This window comes from Coregonus lavaretus (genome assembly GCF_964263955.1).
Source record: "Coregonus lavaretus genome assembly, contig: HAP1_SCAFFOLD_371, whole genome shotgun sequence".
Taxonomy (NCBI): domain Eukaryota; kingdom Metazoa; phylum Chordata; class Actinopteri; order Salmoniformes; family Salmonidae; genus Coregonus; species Coregonus lavaretus.
The window spans coordinates 386911-410637 of record NW_028156084.1 but is presented as its reverse complement, the minus strand read 5'-3'; the positions used below and the strand labels follow the sequence as shown (position 1 = coordinate 410637).

At 47.5% G+C, this 23727-nt stretch overlaps 1 protein-coding gene across 3 annotated transcripts in view; it reads right to left on the bottom strand.

Annotated features, from left to right (window-relative positions):
• LOC311126870 (ankyrin repeat domain-containing protein 12-like) overlaps nt 1-23727 on the bottom strand; it is a 62127-nt gene that overhangs the window by 3715 nt on the left and 34685 nt on the right. For 2 of the 3 annotated variants that reach the window (XM_084200845.1, XM_084200847.1), the window contains 7 exons: nt 19443-19589; nt 18643-18846; nt 18294-18436; nt 17878-18025; nt 7951-12647; nt 7514-7747; nt 7092-7190 (listed from right to left, as the gene is read on the bottom strand). In XM_084200845.1, coding sequence (XP_084056971.1) covers nt 7092-7190; nt 7514-7747; nt 7951-12647; nt 17878-18025; nt 18294-18436; nt 18643-18846; nt 19443-19589 — 5672 coding nt within the window. The remainder of the gene's footprint in view (nt 1-7091; nt 7191-7513; nt 7748-7950; nt 12648-17877; nt 18026-18293; nt 18437-18642; nt 18847-19442; nt 19590-23727) is intronic. The other variant, XM_084200846.1, reaches the window with a different exon arrangement.

Genomic DNA, 23727 nt, shown 5'->3' with positions numbered 1-23727 from the left:
TTAGACCCTTCCTCCATACAGAATCTTTCCAAATCACTGCACTTATGGACTGCCCGCTTCAATTCAAGCCACAGGTTTTCAATTGGGTTCCAGTCCGGAGACTGTAAACAGCATTGGCACTTGGATTTGCTAAACGGCATTGGCACTTGGATTGGAACCGGTGCTTTGGTCAGATGACCTGAAAACAGATCTTTTTGGGCCATGCACACCAGTGGTGGGTTTGGCGTCTAAAAAAATATGCATATTCGGAAAAGAACCCCATCCCTTCTGTAAAATATGACGGTGGATCTTTGATGTTATGGACTATTCTTCTCCTACTGGTCCTGGGACCTTGTTAAGGTCAACGGCATCATGAGCTTTACCCAGTACCGGGACATTTTAACCAAAAACCTCGTCGCCTCTGCCAGCAGGCTGAAACTTGGCTGCAAGTGACTCTTCCAGCAAGACGATAGTCCCAAGCGCACGTCAAAATCCACAAAGAAATGGTTAATTGACCACAAAAATCACAATAAGGGTGGCAGGTAGCCTAGCGGTTAAGGGCATTGAGAAAGTAACCAAAAAGGTTGCTGGTTCGAACCCTCGAGCTGACTAGGTGAATAATCAGTGAATGTGCCCTTGAGCAAGGCACTTAACCTTAATTGCTCCTGTAAGTCGCTCTGGATAAGAGCGTCTGCTAAATGCCAAATGTAGAAATGTTTAAAAAAAAATCACAATTTTGCTATGGAATTAAAGAGGGCAGTCCATAAGTGCAGACGAAGGATATCAAGGATCTGTAAAGATTCGGTACGGAGGACTGGTCTAAGATCCCTCCCAAAGTGTTGTCCAAAAAAGGATCAGTGTTGTTATCCTCGCAAGGGGAGGGTGCTAGAGTATTGAATACAGGATAGGGGGTGCTGGAGTATTGAATACAGGATAGGGGGTGCTGGAGTATTGAATACAGGATAGGGGGTGCTGGAGTATTGAAAACAGGATAGGGGGTGCTGGAGTATTGAAAACAGGATAGGGGGTGCTAGAGTATTGAAAACAGGATAGGGGGTGCTAGAGTATTGAATACAGGATAGAGGGTGCTAGAGTATTGAAAACAGAGAATCCAATCATTTTGACCCCTATCTTTTTTTTGTTGATATTGATACTGTTAAACAAAATCAATTGTATTAGTATTATTTATTTATTTTTTAGCATACAATAGACACTATATATACACAAAAGTATGTGGACACCCCTTCAGATTAGTGGATTCGGCTATTTCAGCTACACCTGTTGCTGACAGGTGTATAAAATTGAGCACACGCACACCGCCATGCAATCTCCATAGACAAACATTGGCAGTAGAATGCCCTTAATGAAGAGCTCAGTGACTTTCAACGTGGCAACTTCATAGGATGCCACCTTTCCAACAAGTCAGTTCGTCAAATTCGTCGAATAATGGTCTGGGGCTGTTTTTCATGGTTCGGGCTAGGCCTCTTAGTTCCAGTGAAGGGAAATCTTAACGCTACAGCATACAATGACATTCTAAACGATTCTGTGCTTCCAACTTTGTGGCAACAGTTTGGGGAAGGCCCGTTCCTGTTTCAGCATGACAATGCCCCCGTGCACAAAGCGAGGTCCATACAGAAATGGTTTGTTGAGATCAGTGTGGAAGAACTTGACTGGCCTGCACAGAGCCCTGACCTCAACCCCATCGAACACCTTTGGGATGAATTGGAACGCAGACTGCGAGCCAGGCCTAATCGCCCAACATCAGTGACCGACCTCACTAATTCTCTCGTGGCTTAATGTTCGGCATACTTTCTCATTGAGATAAAATCTATTTTTCAAGAGACCTGGTCCAACAGCAGCAGTGGGAACAAAGTTTCAGACAAAACAACTTACATACACTAACACAACTTTGAACAAAACTATAGTCACACACAGTACAACAATTACATATTACGTTAAGAAACACGAATGTCATAACTTTAAAAAACTGCTGTCCTAAAGACAATTACACTCTATGATATTTACGTCGACCAAGTGTTTAAACTCCACCAAATGTAAGATCATCACATTTTAAAATGTTCAGGAGACAATTCCAGGACCACGGAGCTGAGGAACTAAAACTATTTCTACTATGACCTGTTCTATTTCTTGGTACTGTTAAAAGCAAATGAGAAATGGGACAGTAATTTATATTTATTTACTGACCTGATTAAAAAATAACAGAAATAAAGTGGCATTTTACCCAGTATGGCCTTATAAATCAGTGTATACGTGTTTAAGCCCACGCAAGTCAATGACGACCAGCCAACGGCGCTGTAGAGATCACAATGTGTTAGATGTGTTTGATTGGTAATGAACCTGAGGGCTGCATGATATACTGAATCAAGAGCTGTCATTGTAGTGGTTGAGGTCTGCATATATATATATATATATATATATATATATATATATATATAAATATAATCACTAAAATCTAAAACCGCCAGTAATGTACATGGTACCAGCTCCTTCCTGGCCTCCAGAGAAAAACAAGCCTTATGCCGGTAATAAAAACATACTCTCAGCTTGAGCTTCCTTATCAAGTTCTCCACATGAACAGCGAAGCTCAGCTTGTCATCCACCCACACTCCCAAATATTTGTACACTTTAACTTCAATAGTATGTCCGTCCAATGTAGCAATGACATGATTAGTAACATGCCTGGCATTTGAAAATACCATGCATTTTGTTTTACCCGAATTCAGAACCAGCTTCAAATCATACAGATTCTGTTGTATGGTGTTAAATGCTCTTTGGGCATTTTCAAAAGCTGAAGATAACCTACTACCACTTGAATAAAGAACAGTCTCTGCATAAAAATGAACATCCGCTGTTTCAATATGATCCCCAATGTTGTTGATATACAGAATGAACAACAGCGGGCCCAAAATAGAACCTTGCGGAACACCTGAGCACAACTCCATGGACTCAGATTTACAACCATCCTCCATTACACATTGGTTTATAAATTACACAATCTAGAGAGCATGACCAGTAATTCCACAACATTTTAACCTTTGCACCAACACAGCATGGTCCACGGTGTCAAATGCCTTCGAGAAATCAATAAAAGACAGATACAATGTGATTTCTTGTCAAGAGCACAGTGGATGTCATTTAAAAACCTTAAAATGTTGCTGAAACAGTGCTGTGGCCAGACCTAAAAGCTGACTGCATTCCATTTAAGATGTTTTCTTGGAGGTAGGCGTCCAGCTGGCTACTAACTAAGGACTCCAGTACCTTAGACAGTTTTGATATGGGTCGATAGTTGTCAAGTAGTGAAGGATCTCCACCTTTCAGGAGAGGCAGTACAAAAGCAGATTTCCATAACTTCGGGATTTACTTAACGTCAAGCGTGAGGTTAAAAATACATGTTAAGGGGGGAGCAACGATGTCTGCTGCTGGATGTAGGAGGCGGGGTCTAAATCATAAGGGCCAGGGGATTTCTTTCTAGCAATTTCTTTCAGGGCTTTACGCACTTTTGAAACAGAGAAGGATGAGATTGAGAACCTGGTGAAGGAGTGCACCGGGGTGTCTGGTAAATTCACAGGGGGCTCATTTAGACCTTTTCAAATAAACTGCCTGCATCTAGGAAATGCTGATTTAAGGCTTTCAGAATAGAGGTTCTCTCAGTTACAAATCTGTGTGTCTACCAACAATTGTTTGGGAAGCTGTGTATCTTTTTTTGCACTCGTAATCAAATAATAATACGCCATTTAGCAGACACTTTTATCCAAAGCGACTTACAGTCATGCATGCATACATTTTTACATATGGGTGGTCTCGGGGATCGAACCCACTACCCTGACGTTACAAGCGCCATGCTCTACCAATTGAGCTACAGAGGACCACTCCAAACCTTTCACTACTTACCAAAATTTGGGAGGGATTATTTAAAATTATCCGAAGTAGATTTAAGGTAGTGGTCTGCTTTCAGTTTTCGGGTCATAGCCACCCCCAGATTTCGAAGATGTTTAAAAGCCATCCAATCATCCGCCGAACCAGAGCCTCTTGCTTTAGCCCACATAGCATTTAGTTCCATTATGATTTTAGTAATTTCATCAGTAAACCAAGAGTTCTCTCTACCCTTAATCCTGAATGTTCTGAAAGGGGCTCGTTGCTATATCCTGGAAGTAAGAAAAGTCTAATTCAACATCTGGGATTAATTATATTCTGAATACTTCATGTAAAAAAAAACTTTAATATCAAACTGCTTCCAGTTTCTTTTCGTAAGGACACTTGGAGATTGCTTAGGAATTTTACCATCTCTCACACAGGCAATAGCACAGTGATCACTAATGTCATTTGCAAAAATACCAGAAGCATTAAAACGATGACAAGTATTGGTTAAGATCAAATCAAAAGAGGATTTCAGAGGATACTATATATTCAACCTAGTTACACTGTTGACAATCTGAGTGAGATTATAGGTATTGCATATCATTTTGAGTTGATCAGAGCTAGACGTTAACCAATCCTGATTCAGATCACCCATCAAGACAAACTCAGAGTTGACATGCTGTGATAACAATTCGAAAAATACAATCCAGAGAGCCGGCATTAGCAGACGGAGGTCTATAACAACAAGATACAACAATATTTAAAAAAAGGTTCAAAGACAGATATTCAAATTGCTTAGGTTTAGTAACAGAAATCAGAACGAGTCTTTCACGTACACAGCAACACCCTTAGATTTACCATCTGCACGAAAAACATCGTAACCATCTATGCCAATATTTTTGTCTGTAATAGATTTTTTGAGCCAGGTCAGAGTGGCTTGCAAAAATGTATTCACCCCCCCCCACCCCCCTTGGCATTTTTCCTATTTTGTTGCCTTACATCCTGGAATTAAAACGGATTTTTTTTTTGGGGGGGGGGTTGTATCATTTGATTTACACAACATGCCTACTACTTTGAAGATGCAAAATATGTTTTATTGTGAAACAAAAAAGAAATAAGACTAAAAAAAAAAAAAAAAAAAAAAAAATCAGAGTACATAACTATTCACCCCCCCCCCCCCCCCAAAGTCAATACTTTGTAGAGCCACCTTTTGCAGCAATTACAGCTGCAAGTCTCTAGGGGTATGTCTCTGTAAGCTTGGCACATCTAGCCACTGGGATTTTTGCCCATTCTTCAAGGCAAAACTGCTTCAGCTCCTTCAAGTTGGATGGGTTCCGCTGGTGTACAGCAATCTTTAAGTCATACCACAGCTTCTCAATTGGATTGAGGTCTGGGCTTTGACTAGGCCATTCCAAGACATTTAAATGTTTCCCCTTAAACCACTCAAGTGTTGCTTTAGCAGTATGCTTAGGGTCATTGTCCTGCTGGAAGGTGAACCTCAAATCTCTGGAAGACTGAAACAGGTTTCCTTCAAGAATTTCCCTGTATTTAGCGCCATCCATCATTCCTTCAATTCTGACCAGTTTTCCAGTCCCTGCCGATGAAAAACATCCCCACAGCATGATGCTGCCACCACCATGCTTCACTGTGGGTATGGAGTTCTCGGGGTGATGAGAGGTGTTGGGTTTGCGCCAGACATAGCGTTTTCCTTGATGGCCAAAAAGCTCAATTTTAGTCTCATCTGACCAGAGTAAATTCTTCCACATGTTTGGGGAGTCTCCCACATTCCTTTTGGCGAACACCAAACATGTTGCCTTATTTTTTTTCTTTAAGCAATGGCTTTTTTCTGCCCACTCTTCCGTAAAGCCCAGCTCTGTGGAGTGTACAGCTTAAAGTGGTCCTATGGACAGATACTCCAATCTCAACTGTGACGCTTTGCAGCTCCTTCAGGGTTATCTTTGGTCTCTTTGTTGCCTCTGATTAATGAGTTGCCTGGTCCGTGAGTTTTGGTGGGCGGCCCTCTCTTGGCAGGTTTGTTGTGGTGCCATATCCTTTCAATTTTTGAAAATAATGGATTAAAAATGGTGCTCCGTGGGATGTTAAAAGTTTCTGATATTTTTTTATAACCCAACCCTGATCTGTACTTCTCCACAACTTTGTCCCTGACCTGTTTGGAGAGCTCCTTGGTCTTCATGGTGCCGCTTGCTTGGTGGTGCCCCTTGCTTAGTGGTGCCCCTTGCTTGGTGGTGCCGCTTGCTTGGTGGTGCCCCTTGCTTGGTGGTGCCCCTTGCTTGGTGGTGCCCCTTGCTTGGTGGTGCCCCTTGCTTGGTGGTGCCCCTTGCTTGGTGGTGCCCCTTGCTTGGTGGTGCCCCTTGCTTGGTGGTGTCCCTTGCTTAGTGGTGTTGCAGACTCTGGGGCCTTTCAGAACAGGTGTATATATACACTGAGATCATGTGACAGATCATGTGACAGATTGCACACAGGTGGAATTTATATTATGTGACTTCTGAAGGTAATTGGTTGCACCAGATCTTATTTAGGAGCCAAAGGGGGTGAATACATATGCACGCACCACTTTTCAGTTATTTATTAATTTTTTGAAGAAAGTAATTTTTTTCATTTCACTTCACCAATTTGGAAAATGTTGTGTATGTCCATTACATGAAATCCAAATAAAAATCAATTTAAATTACAGGTTGTAATGCAACAAAATAGGAAAAACGCCAAGGGGGATGAATACTTTTGCAAGACACTGTATATATGTTTGACCAGAGCTCTATGGGGAATAGGGTGCGATTTGGGACAAAGCCCTAGACTGGTATTCATCAAAGTCAGTGGACTAATTATCACCTGCTCCAACCCCCCACTCTCCAGTCTCCCCTCCCCTCCCACTCTCCCCTCCCCTCCCCTCCCACTCTCCCCTCCCCTCCCCTCCCACTCTCCCCTCCCCTCCCACTCTCCCCTCCCAGTCTCCCCTCCCCTCCCAGTCTCCCCTCCCCTCCCACTCTCCCCTCCCCTCCCCTCCCACTCTCCCCTCCCCTCCCACTCTCCTCTCCCCTACCCTCCCACTCTCCCCTACCCTCCCACTCTCTAATAGAGCTCAGTAGCTCAGTATTTGTATCATTTCTTATAGTATATTTTGCTCATTTCTATCAAGGAATCCAATCATTTTGGACCTGACTGTAGATCAAGCTATAAAGGAAGATTGAAAAGTCTTTAATTACTCCACATACCCGTTCAATGCTGTGTTGCAAGCGCAGCTTCATACGAACAACCTCCTGCTGTTTAAACATCTCCTTCAGTTGGTCCGGCAGAGACGGAGGGGGAGTTATCTGTTACAGAGACAAATAAACATTAGAAACGGTTCAACATCATGGAACTTTAAGATTTGTTAAATAAGACCCTTTAACGCTGGTGTCTTGAGTGGAGGACTTTAGCAATAAATAAAAAATAAAAATTTCCCAGAAACCACTTGAAATCACTTTAAAATGGAGGAAACGACAAGAAAGGAAGAGAAAAAAAGAAAAGGAGAAGAGGTCATAAAAGAGGTCATAAAAGAAGAGGTCTTGGAGACCCTATGAATAAACAGACAGACTCACATAAGAGGAGAGAAGATGAATAAATGAGTTGATTAAAAAGGAAACTCCAGACTCACAGTTGGAATACAGAGTTTGCTGAGCGGGTTCCCGTCCAGCAGGTAAGATCCTGTAAACGTCACGTATTCGTCGTAATACTGCGGCGGCTGGGGGATGACGCTCAGCAGCACTTTGCGCTTCTCCTCGATCTTCTTGCGGATGTGCAGGAACTCGTAGTAAGGGTTGGCCCTCTCTGTCTGGTACGGCTCAATCTCCTCCAGCTTCAGAGAGTCAACGATGGCCGCCAGAGACTGCTGATAAAGGGGGAAGAGACATACAGTAAGATAAGGTAGAGGAGATAAGAAACTTTACTGTCCCCAAGATAAGAAATGTTCACCCTTACAACTAGACCTACCACTCCTTACCTCTCTGCCTCCTCCCTTTCACCTACCCACTCTCCCCCTTCAAAACTTCTAATCTCCTTCCCCTCTCTTCCCTCCCTCCCTCCCTCCCTCACCTGTTGCGTGCTGCCTCCAGCCTGGTTGGAGGTAGACATCCTGGGCATCTTCCTCTTCCTGGGGTGTGTCTGCTGGAAGTCCTGGTCCTCCTCCATGGTTAGGGAGAGGACCTTGGCCTTAGCCCCGGAGGAGTCAGAGTCTCTGTCCCCTGACTGGGGGGAAGAGCTAGCAGAGACCCCACTGCTGCTGTAACTACTACCACTACCGCTCTGGTCTGTCTGAGAGCCCTGCTGGAAGTTACTACTCTGTCCAGAAGTACTCTGGGTGTGGTCTGATCCAACAATCGAGGGAGTCTGTCCTTCTGGTCTCTCCTCGGAGGTAGAAGACATTTCCATTGGCTCTGGGCATGGCTCTGACTTCACCTCAGGGACGGCGACCGTACTACTGCACTCTGATGAAGACCAATAACTAGCCCTTTCTGTTGACATGGCCTCAGGACCTCTGCTCTTCTCCAGTGTGCGGTCAGGAGCGTCGGACGTTTCTTGTCCCTTGTGTTCAGGGCTCGGGCAGCGCGACACAGTGGACGGTGTAAGCTGGTCGTTTTTGTCCGGCTGAGGATCGCTAGGACCCACGTCGTCACTGGAGAATCTGGATTTCTTACAGTCTTCTTGACTGTTCACGTCAGTGTCCATCTCCTCTGGAGAGTCCTTGGTTTTGCTGGTGGTGGTCGCCATGGACTCCTCTGTGCTAGCACTGGTGGAAGCTACTGGGTTGTCCATCCATTCCGGTCTAGACGCTACTAACGCACTCTCAGGGCTCTCTACAGCTGCTCTGCTTTCAGCGCTGCTGGCTGCACTCTCAACTGGAGCTTTATCTTTAGGATCGAGAGCCAGAGATGGATCAGTCTCCGTCTGCATCTGCTGGGAGGTCACCATACTGGCGTTTGGAAGGGTTTGCCATGACTGGCTAGCAGAGAGAGATGAGAACAGTGGTCGAGAGGAGAGAGATGACGCCACCATCATGTCCTCAGAGGGAAGCTCCTTCCTACTACATTCAGGCTCCGCACTGGAGGTCTCTACAGGGATACACTGTACGTCCCGTATTAGGAGAGGGTCAGAGGTGGAAGAAGACCCTCTCGGTGCTGGTGTAGCTAACTGTGGGACACCAGCCTGCGGAAGTGTTGAGGAGTCCTTTACGTGAGGATCTCTGGTGTTGGATGCTTGAGGTGGGAGAAGGACACCTGAAGCGGTGTTCCCTTCACTCTCAGTGTTGAGATCTGCATCTGTTCTTGGAGCGGTGTTCCCTTCACTCTCAGTGTTGAGTTCCGCATCTGTTCTTGGAGCGGTGTTCCCTTCACTCTCAGTGTTGAGATCCGCATCTGTTCTTGGAGCGGTGTTCCCTTCACTCTCAGTGTTGAGATCTGCATCTGTTCTTGGAGTGGTGTTCCCTTCACTCTCAGTGTTGAGATCTGCATCTGTTCTTGGATTAGGGAGATTCGGAAGCATCTGAACAGGACCGCTTTGACTTTGGCTCTCCTCTGGATCTGCACAGGTTTCTAAAGGCTTAACACTTGTGGACTCTTCACTGGGTTGAGCAGCAGGCACCACGGCGGCCTTTGACTGAGTTTCGAACGGTTTGCCCTCAGACGCCGTTGCACAGTTAGCATCTTCGTCCAGAATAGCCCTAAGGTAAGGGGAAGCGTGTCTGCTCTGCAGCGGAGTCCGGTTACCTTGCCCCACCGCTTCTGGAAGACTGTTGTAGTCTTTGTCGTGAACAGCAGGCGATCTAGAATGTGAGAGGAGGGAAGACTGGAGGAAAGGAGGCTGAGAGTCCTGGGAGGCTTCCAGGGTCATATCCGAGTCGTACTCAATGGGTCTCGGCGTCAGCATGGTGGCCTGACAGGAGTCCTCAGAGCTGGCCACAGAGACCATGGACACAGACCTGGACATGAGACCCGACCGCTCACTTTCTGGCCTGGGGGACCTGCTCAAGCTGTTCTCCATACCAGCCACCAGCTTCCCACTGAGGCAGGAGAGTGTCTTCCCGTCCAGAGACACGGTTCTGGAGCTGGTGCTGTCCTTAAGGGGTTTGTCTCGGTCCCGGAAGTTAACATCGGAGGAGCTTTCAGAGCTCTTGGAGCGAAGCAATTCTTTGCTCAAGCACGGTTCTCCACAAGATGAGGACGTCATCTTGGCCTTGGCTTTGCTTTTGAGCTTCCCTGGGTCTGTCGTCGTAGAGGGCCGTTGTTTCATCCTCTCCCTCTCCTTCTGTTTGATCTTTTCTAGGTGTTTCCGGTGCCACTGTTCAATCTCCTGGTCCTTCAGACTCAGCATGCGTTCGAAGCTGGTCTGCCTCAGGTCTTCGTTGTCCAGACGTTTCTCTTTGGGCCTCTGCTCTTCCCGGGTGACAGGTGAGGCCTTAACTTTGGACCTGTTTTCTCGGTCAGTCTCGGTCTCGTTGGGTTTGGTCTTACTGGCCTTGCTAACCTCCTTGGAACGGTCCTTGTCGCACTTGTGACGCTCTTTGTCCCGATCTCGGTGCCGGTCAGAGTCTCTGGATTCTCGGTCTCTCCGGTCTTTCTCTGGCGTCTTTGGGAGGTCCTCGGTCTTTAGTAGTTTTGCTGGTATGGTCTTGCCACTTTCAGACACATAGCCCTTCTCCTCCAAGAGAAGCTTCAGGTTAGAGCTGGAGGAAGATGAGGAAGAGCCGTCTTTAGATTTTTCCTTTTTCTTCTTATCGCAGTCTTTGTCTTTCTCCTTTTCCTTAGAGCGATCTGATTTACTGTGGTCCACGGATTTCTCCGAGGGTGGTTTTCCTTTCTTATCGGAGCTCGTCCTGTCTTTGTGTTCTCCCGCGCTGTACTCCCTCTCCTGCCTCTCCCTGTCACTCCTCTTATCTGGCTTGTCTTTGCTCTTCTTGTCCTTGCTCTCCTCGTGTTTTTTCGTCGTGGACAAGGCTCTGAGCTTCTCGATCTCTTTGTGGTTCTTGTCACCAGGGGACGCCGTCCTTTCCTTCTCCCTCTCTTTCCAGCGATCCATGGAATTCTGGGAATTCTCAGGGTGCTCAATCTTGACCTTCTTCTCCTTGTCAGGATGCTTTTTATCCGTCTTGTCAGCCTCCCGTTCCTTTACAGAAGGCCTCCTGTCTGATTTGTCCCGCTGGCCTTTCTCAGAGGCATCCAGCTGGTCTGAATCAGCCGTAGACGGGGTCCCCGTTACCGGTTTCTCCTCCGGTTCGACTTTCACACTGGTGGGGTTATGCTGCGTCTCCTCAGGAACTGAAACCCGTCCCGAGCTTAGGCACTCCGTTCTCTCCTCACGCTCACTGAGCTTCCCATCCTTTCCCCCCCTCTCCTCTTTACAGACAGCAGAGGTCTCTTTCCTCTCTTTCTTCAAGCGCTCCTCTCTCGGCCTCTTCTCCTTGCTGCTAGAGGGGTGTTTTTCTTTTGTCCCTCTCTCTTCCTTGACAGGAGAGCTGCCCAATGTATTCTGAGGAGATCCGCAGTCCTCCCTCTCCGTTTTCCCTGGAGGCAAAGGTTCGTCATCATTGAAGAAGTTCTCTTTCCAGAACTCCCGGTCGAACTCCAGGTTCCTGTGGCCGTCCTTCCTACTGCCCTCTTTCTGCCGGTGGCGGTTCCTCTCCGTCTCATACTCCCTCCTGGGCTTGTCCTTCTCCTTGTGTTTTAGCTTATGCTTCTTGACCACCTTGCCGTCCTTGTCCGTCTTCCGTAAGGCACCACCCTCAGAGCTGTCGACACTGTTGGCCACGCTGACGTCTTTATTATACGGACTGGAGCCCCCATCTTCCCCCACCGCACCACCGCCAGCGTCCACGGTGACGTCCTTCTGGTGGTGCTTGCTCTTCTCCTTGTGCTTGCAGCCTTTACTACTGGAGCTTTCCGTGCAGAACTCGGACTCTGGGTTGTAGTGGTTGTACTTGACACCATCCGGCGGACAGGGGCCTTCGGCAATCGAGACGCACGTCATCTTGGCGTTCTCCTGTTTGAGCGGGTTGAAGGACGGCTGCTTGTCGGCCAGGCCGTGGTTGAGCTTGGGGGACTTGACGGTGGCGGACAGGTGGAAGAGGTGGACGGACGAGTCGTCCTTGGGACTGAAGGACATCTTGAACGAGTCTTCGTCCCCACAGAGACCCCGGCTGTTCTTGTCCGTGTGCGTCTCTGACACAGACACGGTGGCTACGGAGAACACCAGCGCTTTGCTGTTCTCCTTCCCGTCCTCCTGGTTCTCCTTGTTCTTGTTCTTGCTCTTGTTCTTCTTCTTTACTTTGCTGCCTTTGTCTTTCTTTTCGGAAGTCACGAGGTTCTCTTTCTTAGTCCTGCTGGCGTCTGACGCCTTGTGTCCCTCCGAGCCGTGGGAGCAGGTCGGAGAGCTCCTTCTCTCTGACGGCATCTCCATCTCATCACTGGAACTATCCGAGCTGCAGTACAGGACGCGGGACGACGTCTTTGTCTTCTTAGACTTAGAGGACTGGACAGAGCCGCTCTGCTTCGCGGCCAATTGATCCTTCTCTTCCTGCCTCAGCTCTCTCCGGAGGATGTGTCTGTCGTTCAGGGCTTTACTCAGGTCTTCTTCTTCCTCCTCGTCTTTGAACTCATACTCATCCAGGCCGGACATGGAGGGTGAGGCCTTCACGGTGCTCCGTTTGCCGTCAGAGACCTTCTCCACGTCCGAGTCATCCATGTTGTCATCATCCACGTCCACACTTGAGGGGTTTACCGACGGAGGGTCTTCAGACTCTGTAGAGATAAGAGGAAAAGAGAATACTTAAAATCTTGAAAACAGAGTAAATAGCCTTGTTTTCTAATCAAGTTTTGATTACAAGTAGGGGATGGCCGTTTGAAATGATTTCACAATTCAAATAATATACATTCCCCCCCCCCCCCAGATATCCGGATAGTCCCCCCCCCAGATATCCGGATAGTCGAAATACATGCATTTTACAGAAAAGTTTTTAGTATATATTTTTTACTTCAATGGGGACTTGCTCACGTGACTCAGGAAAGGCAGTCTGTTGTCTCAGACGGATGGGGGAGGGGCACAAGAGGAGCCATTTAGCAGACACTTTTATCCTAAGCGACTTAGTCATGCGTGCATACATTTTTTATTTGTGTAAGAGTGGTCCCGGGGATCGAACCCACTACCTTGGCGTTACAAGCGCCGTGCTCTACCAGCTGAGCTACAGAGGACCACGTGGCACAGTCATAGGATGCCACCTTTCCAACAAGGCAGTTCGTAAAATGTCTACCCTGCTAGAGCTGCCCCGGTCAACTGTAAGTGATGTTATTGTGTAGTGGAAACGTCTAGGAGCAACAACGGCTCAGCTGCGAAGTGGTAGGCCACACAAGCTCACAGAACGGGACCGCGGAGTGCTGAAGCACGTAAAAATCGTCTGTCCTCGGCTGCAACACTCACTACCGAGTTCCAAACTGCCTCCGGAAGCAACTTCAGCACAATAACTGTTTATGTTTATTCGGGAGCTTTATGAAACGGGTTTCCATGGCTGAGCAGCCGCACACAAGCGTCAGCCGGAGTGGTGTAAAGCTCGCCGCCATTGGACTCTGGAGCAGTGGAAATGCGTTCTTTAGGAGTGATGAATCACGCTTCACCATCTGGCAGTCCGACGGATGAATCTGGGTTTGGCGGATGCCAGGAGAACGCTACCTGCCCGAATGCATAGTGCCAACTGTAAAGTTTGGTGGAGGAGGAATAATGGTCTGGAGCTGTTTTTCATGGTTCGGGCCCCTTAGTTCCAGTGAAGGGAAATCCTAATGCTACATCATACAATTACATTCTAGACAATTCTGTGCAACCCCATCCAACACCTCTGGGATGAATTGGAACGCCGACTGCGAGCCAGGCCTAATCGCCCAACATCAGCGGCCGACCTCACTAATGCTCTTGTGGCGGAATGGAAGCAAGTCCCTGCAGCAATGTTCAAACATCTAGTGGAAAGCCTTCCCAGAAGACTGGTGGCTGTTATAGCATTAAAAAGGGGACTAGGGCTGTTGCGGTGACTGTAATAGCACCACACTGGCGGTCACGAGTCATGACGGCAGTCAAATTCCAGATGACCATTTAGTCACGGTAATTAGGCTTCTCCAAGCTCTGATGCTGCTGAATGTCATTAGTATCCTACCAAACTTGCTAACTGCCTGGTACTCAGCACTCTATTGTCCCTCTAATCACTCTGACATCAATGCAAATGTAATACAAAATCTAATCAAACGCTTCATGAGAGCCCATGAGCTCATGTTGCGCAACATTTCTATAGGCTACGCAATTGCGTGAGAAAACAGAGTGATGGCCTCTATTAAAAAGAGGAGGATCCCATCAGCTTTCTATAGGCTAGGCCTACTATATTTATTTCTCAACTTTCCTAATATTAAGCACATTGCTTATATTTACAACAGGAGTATAGCCTACCTGGCTGGCATGAAAATGAATCACGGGAAAAGCGTCCTCCATCCGCTATTTAATTGCATAGATGACATGTATTTTTTCCCGCTGCCCCTGTTTATAATATGTTGTATATGTAAAGACAAGATTAAATCAAGAATAGTCTGATGGTTGACAATATTAGCCTATCACTTGTGAATTATATATTATCACTTGTGAATGAAGCCCAGCATAAGAAACAGCCTTTTTGTGTGACTTTTTCTAAATCATAGTCGCACACCTCATGTAGCCTAGCCCATAGGCCTATATGTTTTAATAAGGTTTGTATCACAACTAAAGTGGCCAATTAACTTCTTAAAATGAAGCACATTAATCCACTTTACAAGCGGTGTAGAGCCTAACTGGCATACATAAGCAGCGCGTGAGTTTCAAGTTTTGGGGAAGATTAATTTACACCATAAAAATGCACCTTTATAATAAAAGCATTACATGAATAATCGCATTTGAGGTCACTTTTGATAATGGTGTTTTCCCGCTAATGGACCATTCACGCTTATAGCCTACTGCCGTGTGCGCATTGCTGCACTTATAATGTGAAGAAATAGCCTAATAGTTTATCAACATTTTAAGCTAAACGTTCTTATCTGTTGTGTCAGCCACATTGCATAAAACATGTTATTTTTTTGTTTTTTGATGCTAGTGGTTGTATTAATTTGGGATCTATTGCATCCCACAACTGTCCCAGACTATGTTTGGAATATGTATTTATTGCACAGAATAGAATAGGTCGACTTCTGTACTATGGGGGATAGTAGATTGACATAGGCTAGTGCTTTTGCTGTTCGTTAAGCCTTCTCATCTTGTTGGCTGACGAAAAGTAAAAATGTGGACAGTTCTTCCAATATCTTCAACATTGTGACCACCACAGCCCCAAAGGGGGGGCCAACTCCATATTAACGCTATGATTTTGGAATGAGATGTTGGACGAGCAGTGGCCCTGTAGTGTAAGTTAGTTCAAAAAGATAGCTAGCTAGCTACACTAGCCAGATAAGTTAGCCAGCTACCTAGCTAGCAAGGCTAATTGAGGCTACTTTGCTGCGCTCCCCGCGTCCTTGTCCACAACAACTCCATTCATATTAAACAGCCCACCTGTTGGTTGATCACTGTAGCCTACTCGTTCTCATTTAGCCAACTTCATTCTGTAATTGTAATTCCATTTAGCATTGATTAGAAATCTTCCACTTCACTTGCTACAACGGATGGAGCCTCTGACGGTAGTGCTGCTTTGATTGACCGACAATAACAAGCTACATGTGTGAAAAGTATGTAGGCTACGGGTATGTTTTTTTTAATGGGCTGCACTGTTTTATTAAAATGTCTACCGTCATGGTCTATCCTTGTATGTAGCAACGTCACATAGATACATTCAATTAAAATTTTAGACAAAGCCTTTTCATTAAAATAGGCTATATGTTTTTTCTTCTCAAAAAATGAATACTCTCGCAAGTAATCGAATACTAACGTCCGTTTGGATATTCGAATAACCGTGCCCATCCCTAATTACAAGGTGAATTGCTGTTTAGGTATTCCCAGTTGAATAGCCAAGCAGATTCTTGACAAATGAGGGAGATCTATAACTTACACTTTTTTTGGGAAATACCACAAAATCTAATAATTATGGTTTTTAAAGATGATATGATAAAAACAAAACAAATATTGATAAAGATAACACACACACCCCTCCAGGACACCACACCTGAGGAGCTATCCCCTCCAGGACACCACACCTGGGGAGCTATCCCCTCCAGGACACCACACCTGGGGAGCTATCCCCTCCAGGACACCACACCTGAGGAGCTATCCCCTCCAGGACACCACACCTGGGGAGCTATCCCCTCCAGGACACCACACCTGGGGAGCTATCCCCTCCAGGACACCACACCTGAGGAGCTATCCCCTCCAGGACACCACACCTGGGGAGCTATCCCCTCCAGGACACCACACCTGAGGAGCTATCCCCTACAGGACACCATACCTGAGGAGCTATCCTCTACAGGACACCATACCTGAGGAGCTATCCCCTCCAGGACACCATACCTGAGGAGCTATCTATCTTCTACAGGACACCATCCCTGAGGAGCTATCTATCTTCTACAGGACACCATCCCTGAGGAGCTATCTATCTTCTACAGGACACCATCCCTGAGGAGCTATCTATCTTCTACAGGACACCATCCCTGAGGAGCTATCTATCTTCTACAGGACACCATCCCTGAGGAGCTATCCTCTACAGGACACCATACCTGAGGAGCTATCCCCTACAGGACACCATACCTGAGGAGCTATCCCCTACAGGACACCACACCTGAGGAGCTATCCCCTACAGGACACCATACCTGAGGAGCTATCCTCTACAGGACACCATACCTGAGGAGCTATCCCCTCCAGGACACCATACCTGAGGAGCTATCCCCTCCAGGACACCATCCCTGAGGAGCTATCTATCTTCTACAGGACACCATCCCTGAGGAGCTATCTATCTTCTACAGGACACCATCCCTGAGGAGCTATCTTCTACAGGACACCTATCCTCTACAGGACACCACACCTGAGGAGCTATCCCCTACAGGACACCATACCTGAGGAGCTATCCCCTACAGGACACCATACCTGAGGAGCTATCCCCTACAGGACACCACACCTGAGGAGCTATCCCCTACAGGACACCACACCTGAGGAGCTATCCCCTCCAGGACACCATACCTGAGGAGCTATCCCCTCCAGGACACCATACCTGAGGAGCTATCCCCTCCAGGACACCATACCTGAGGAGCTATCCCCTCCAGGACACCATCCCTGAGGAGCTATCTATCTTCTACAGGACACCATCCCTGAGGAGCTATCTATCTTCTACAGGACACCATCCCTGAGGAGCTATCTATCTTCTACAGGACACCACACCTGAGGAGCTATCCTCTACAGGACACCACACCTGAGGAGCTATCCCCTACAGGACACCATACCTGAGGAGCTATCCCCTACAGGACACCATACCTGAGGAGCTATCCCCTACAGGACACCACACCTGAGGAGCTATCTATCTTCTACAGGACACCATACCTGAGGAGCTATCTATCTTCTACAGGACACCATACCTGAGGAGCTATCTATCTTCTACAGGACACCATACCTGAGGAGCCATCTATCCCCTACAGGACACCATACCTGAGGAGCTATCTATCCCCTACAGGACACCATACCTGAGGAGCTATCCTCTACAGGACACCATACCTGAGGAGCTATCCTCTACAGGACACCATACCTGAGGAGCTATCCTCTACAGGACACCATACCTGAGGAGCTATCCCCTACAGGACACCATACCTGAGGAGCTATCCCCTCCAGGACACCATACCTGAGGAGCTATCCCCTCCAGGACACCATACCTGAGGAGCTATCCCCTCCAGGACACCATACCTGAGGAGCTATCCCCTCCAGGACACCATACCTGAGGAGCTATCCCCTCCAGGACACCATACCTGGGGAGCTATCCCCTACAGGACACCATACCTGAGGAGCTATCCTCTGCGTCTGAGAGGGGCACCTCCCCCTTTAGGAGGAGCTCCAGCTCCCGGGAATCAGCGATGTCTACGGGTCGCTCCCCTCGCCTGTTGGCCTGGAACGCATTCCCTCCGTGTCTCAGCAGCAGCTTCACAATCTAGACGGAGAGGACAGGACAAGTGATTAGTTGCAATCTCTAGGTCCAGCTTGTTGGACTCCGGTCCATCTTTGTGAATATTTACGTCAGTGTGGTTTTTAAATAAAATGTTGATCGTCTTTGAACTCCCCGAAACTCAAGACAGCAGATCATTTCCTGAATAAAAAAGGTCAATAAATTGTGAAGTAGTTTTAAAATCTAAGCAGTACTCCCAAGGTTAAGAAAACCAGCGGTGGTTACGTGTAGGTAGGCGGAGGGGTGAACGTACGTCTGTGTGTCCACTACTGGAGGCATCGTGGAGCGGCGCGTCGTCATCCAGCCCCTGAGTGTTGACCTCTGCACCTGCCGCGATCAGGACCTTGGCCACGTCGTAGTAACCAAGGTTACATGCCTCGTGAAGAGGGGTCCAGCCTGACGAAGGAAGAAATGGTATTTTGAGGGGAAACTGGAATGGGGTCAGCGCCTAATACGTTGCAGCCTTATGGCTCCGCAGGGGATGGAGTAAGAATTAGGCGTTTTAACAAGCCACCCTGGTAAATGACTCAAATGTGTATGTACATCTTTAAAAGTTACGCGGACCTTTCTAGTTTATAACGAGTGGTCAGGTGTTCCTTTACCTGCAAAGTCTTTGACGTTGACGTCGGCCCCGAGGCTGATGAGCTCCTTGACATGCTTGGCGTCCCCCCGTATGGCCGCCATGTGTAGCGGCGTCTCTCCACGCTCGTTCCTCTTGTTCACCTTGTCCCTCGCTCTGGAGGCCGAGCTGCTGGGGGGCTTCTTCTGCACCGGGGGGGCCTGGGACGGGTGGCTGGGGGTCGAGTCTGAGGAGGAGAGGGAGAGAGAAATGACTCAACAGAGAAAGTGATTTTTCTGATAACTGGGAGGTCCATTATCAACAAGGTTGTTGTAATAATAATAATAATAATAATAATAATAATAATAATAATAATAATAATAATAATAAGCCATTTATCAGACGCTTTTATCCAAAGCGACTTACAGTCATGTGTGCATACATTTTTACGTATGGGTGGTCCCGGGGATCGAACCCACTACCTTGGCGTTACAAGCGCCGTGCTCTACCAGCTGAGCTACAGAGGACCATTATCAACAAGGCTGTTGATGACTCTGAATCCTGATAAATATAGTAACCATCAACATCTCTAAGAGGTTAGGAGAGGGAGAGGAGGAGGAGGAGGAGAAGAGAGGGAGAGGAGGAGGAGAGGAGGAGGAGGAGAAGAGAGGGAGAGGAGGAGGAGAAGAGAGGGAGAGGAGGAGGAGAGGAGGAGAAGAGAGGGAGAGGAGGAGGAGAGAGGGAGAGGAGGAGAAGAGAGGGAGAGGAGGCGAGGGAGAGGGAGAGAAGGAGAGGGAGAGAAGGAGAAGAGAGGAGACAGGGCATGAATGTTTTCTGACTAACCTGGGCTGTTGTCCCTGGCGGTCATCTGCATCAGTAGGGCCATCTGCTTGCGTTCCGACAGCGGGTAGCCAAACAGAAGATTGACCGGGACCTTCTTACTTCCCCCAGACTCCTTCTTGTTTTTCTTCTTATCCGGGCCGTCTTTATCTACAGACAGAGTTAGGACAGACAACAGGGTTAGACTTAGAAACCAGACAAATACACACGCCTCCATTTCTGCCAAACCAGCAAGGTGTGAATCCCAAAATGCATCTTATTCCCTATATAGCCTAGTGTAGCAGCGCTCTATGGACCCCGGTCGAAAGTAGTGCACTATATAGGAGACAGGGTGCCATTTGGGATGCAGACAAGATCATCAACAACAAGGGTGATGCAATAAGGTGATGAAGTGGACCCCCCCCACCCCACCCCACCCCCACATATTTTGCACCGTATCTCTCGATCACGCCACGCTAAAAAAAACGGTTAGCGAGCACGGCGTCCTTAAAGAGGGGCCAGCACAGTGTGTGATGTAAGTATCCCCTATGCATCACTCATAACAAGATCAAGCCAACATACAGACATGCGTGAGGTGAGCTAGCTAGCGAGCTCTAGAAAGCAGGCAGAGGGTGTTTAGAGTGTAAAAGTGTAGGGTAGGAAGACAGGGGGATCAGACTAACATAACAGGGTAGGAAGACAGGGGGATCAGACTAACATAACAGGGTAGGGTAGGAAGACAGGGGGATTAGACTAACATAACAGGGTAGGGTAGGAAGACAGGGGGATCAGACTAACATAACAGGGTAGGGTAGGAAGACAGGGGGATCAGACTAACATAACAGGGTAGGAAGACAGGGGGATCAGACTAACATAACAGGGTAGGGTAGGAAGACAGGGGGATCAGACTAACATAACAGGGTAGGGTAGGAAGACAGGGGGATCAGACTAACATAACAGGGTAGGAAGACAGGGGGATCAGACTAACATAACAGGGTAGGGTAGGAAGACAGGGGGATCAGACTAACATAACAGGGTAGGAAGACAGGGGGATCAGACTAACATAACAGGGTAGGAAGACAGGGGGATCAGACTAACATAACAGGGTAGGAAGACAGGGGGATCAGACTAACATAACAGGGTAGGAAGACAGGGGGATCAGACTAACATAACAGGGTAGGAAGACAGGGGGATCAGACTAACATAACAGGGTAGGAAGACAGGGGGATCAGACTAACATAACAGGGTAGGAAGACAGGGGGATCAGACTAACATAACAGGGTAGGAAGACAGGGGGATCAGACTAACATAACAGGGTAGGAAGACAGGGGGATCAGACTAACATAACAGTGTAGGGTAGGAAGACAGGGGGATTAGACTAACATAACAGGGTAGGGTAGGAAGACAGGGGGATCAGACTAACATAACAGTGTAGGGTAGGAAGACAGGGGGATTAGACTAACATAACAGGGTAGGGTAGGAAGACAGGGGGATTAGACTAACATAACAGGGTAGGGTAGGAAGACAGGGGGATCAGACTAACATAACAGGGTAGGAAGACAGGGGGATCAGACTAACATAACAGGGTAGGGTAGGAAGACAGGGGGATCAGACTAACATAACAGGGTAGGAAGACAGGGGGATCAGACTAACATAACAGTGTAGGGTAGGAAGACAGGGGGATCAGACTAACATAACAGTGTAGGGTAGGAAGACAGGGGGATCAGACTAACATAACAGGGTAGGAAGACAGGGGGATCAGACTAACATAACAGGGTAGGAAGACAGGGGGATCAGACTAACATAACAGGGTAGGAAGACAGGGGGATCAGACTAACATAACAGGGTAGGAAGACAGGGGGATCAGACTAACATAACAGTGTAGGGTAGGAAGACAGGGGGATCAGACTAACATAACAGTGTAGGGTAGGAAGACCGGGGGATCAGACTAACATAACAGGGTAGGAAGACAGGGGGATCAGACTAACATAACAGGGTAGGAAGACAGGGGGATCAGACTAACATAACAGGGTAGGAAGACAGGGGGATCAGACTAACATAACAGTGTAGGGTAGGAAGACAGGGGGATCAGACTAACATAACAGTGTAGGGTAGGAAGACAGGGGGATCAGACTAACATAACAGGGTAGGAAGACAGGGGGATCAGACTAACATAACAGGGTAGGAAGACAGGGGGATCAGACTAACATAACAGGGTAGGAAGACAGGGGGATCAGACTAACATAACAGGGTAGGAAGACAGGGGGATCAGACTAACATAACAGGGTAGGGTAGGAAGACAGGGGGATCAGACTAACATAACAGGGTAGGAAGACAGGGGGATCAGACTAACATAACAGGGTAGGGTAGGAAGACAGGGGGATCAGACTAACATAACAGTGTAGGGTAGGAAGACAGGGGGATCAGACTAACATAACAGGGTAGGAAGACAGGGGGATCAGACTAACATAACAGGGTAGGAAGACAGGGGGATCAGACTAACATAACAGGGTAGGAAGACAGGGGGATCAGACTAACATAACAGTGTAGGGTAGGAAGACAGGGGGATCAGACTAACATAACAGTGTAGGGTAGGAAGACAGGGGGATCAGACTAACATAACAGGGTAGGAAGACAGGGGGATCAGACTAACATAACAGGGTAGGGTAGGAAGACAGGGGGATCAGACTAACATAACAGTGTAGGGTAGGAAGACAGGGGGATCAGACTAACATAACAGGGTAGGAAGACAGGGGGATCAGACTAACATAACAGGGTAGGAAGACAGGGGGATCAGACTAACATAACAGGGTAGGGTAGGAAGACAGGGGGATCAGACTAACATAACAGGGTAGGGTAGGAAGACAGGGGGATCAGACTAACATAACAGTGTAGGGTAGGAAGACAGGGGGATCAGACTAACATAACAGGGTAGGAAGACAGGGGGATCAGACTAACATAACAGGGTAGGGTAGGAAGACAGGGGGATCAGACTAACATAACAGTGTAGGGTAGGAAGACAGGGGGATCAGACTAACATAACAGGGTAGGAAGACAGGGGGATCAGACTAACATAACAGGGTAGGAAGACAGGGGGATCAGACTAACATAACAGGGTAGGAAGACAGGGGGATCAGACTAACATAACAGGGTAGGGTAGGAAGACAGGGGGATCAGACTAACATAACAGGGTAGGGTAGGAAGACAGGGGGATCAGACTAACATAACAGTGTAGGGTAGGAAGACAGGGGGATCAGACTAACATAACAGGGTAGGGTAGGAAGACAGGGGGATCAGACTAACATAACAGGGTAGGGTAGGAAGACAGGGGGATCAGACTAACATAACAGTGTAGGAAGACAGGGGGATCAGACTAACATAACAGTGTAGGGTAGGAAGACAGGGGGATCAGACTAACATAACAGTGTAGGGTAGGAAGACAGGGGGATCAGACTAACATAACAGGGTAGGAAGACAGGGGGATCAGACTAACATAACAGTGTAGGAAGACAGGGGGATCAGACTAACATAACAGGGTAGGAAGACAGGGGGATCAGACTAACATAACAGGGTAGGGTAGGAAGACAGGGGGATCAGACTAACATAACAGGGTAGGAAGACAGGGGGATCAGACTAACATAACAGTGTAGGAAGACAGGGGGATCAGACTAACATAACAGTGTAGGGTAGGAAGACAGGGGGATCAGACTAACATAACAGGGTAGGGTAGGAAGACAGGGGGATCAGACTAACATAACAGGGTAGGAAGACAGGGGGATCAGACTAACATAACAGGGTAGGAAGACAGGGGGATCAGACTAACATAACAGGGTAGGAAGACAGGGGGATCAGACTAACATAACAGGGTAGGGTAGGAAGACAGGGGGATCAGACTAACATAACAGGGTAGGGTAGGAAGACAGGGGGATCAGACTAACATAACAGGGTAGGAAGACAGGGGGATCAGACTAACATAACAGTGTAGGGTAGGAAGACAGGGGGATCAGACTAACATAACAGGGTAGGAAGACAGGGGGATCAGACTAACATAACAGTGTAGGAAGACAGGGGGATCAGACTAACATAACAGGGTAGGAAGACAGGGGGATCAGACTAACATAACAGGGTAGGAAGACAGGGGGATCAGACTAACATAACAGGGTAGGGTAGGAAGACAGGGGGATCAGACTAACATAACAGGGTAGGGTAGGAAGACAGGGGGATCAGACTAACATAACAGGGTAGGAAGACAGGGGGATCAGACTAACATAACAGGGTAGGAAGACAGGGGGATCAGACTAACATAACA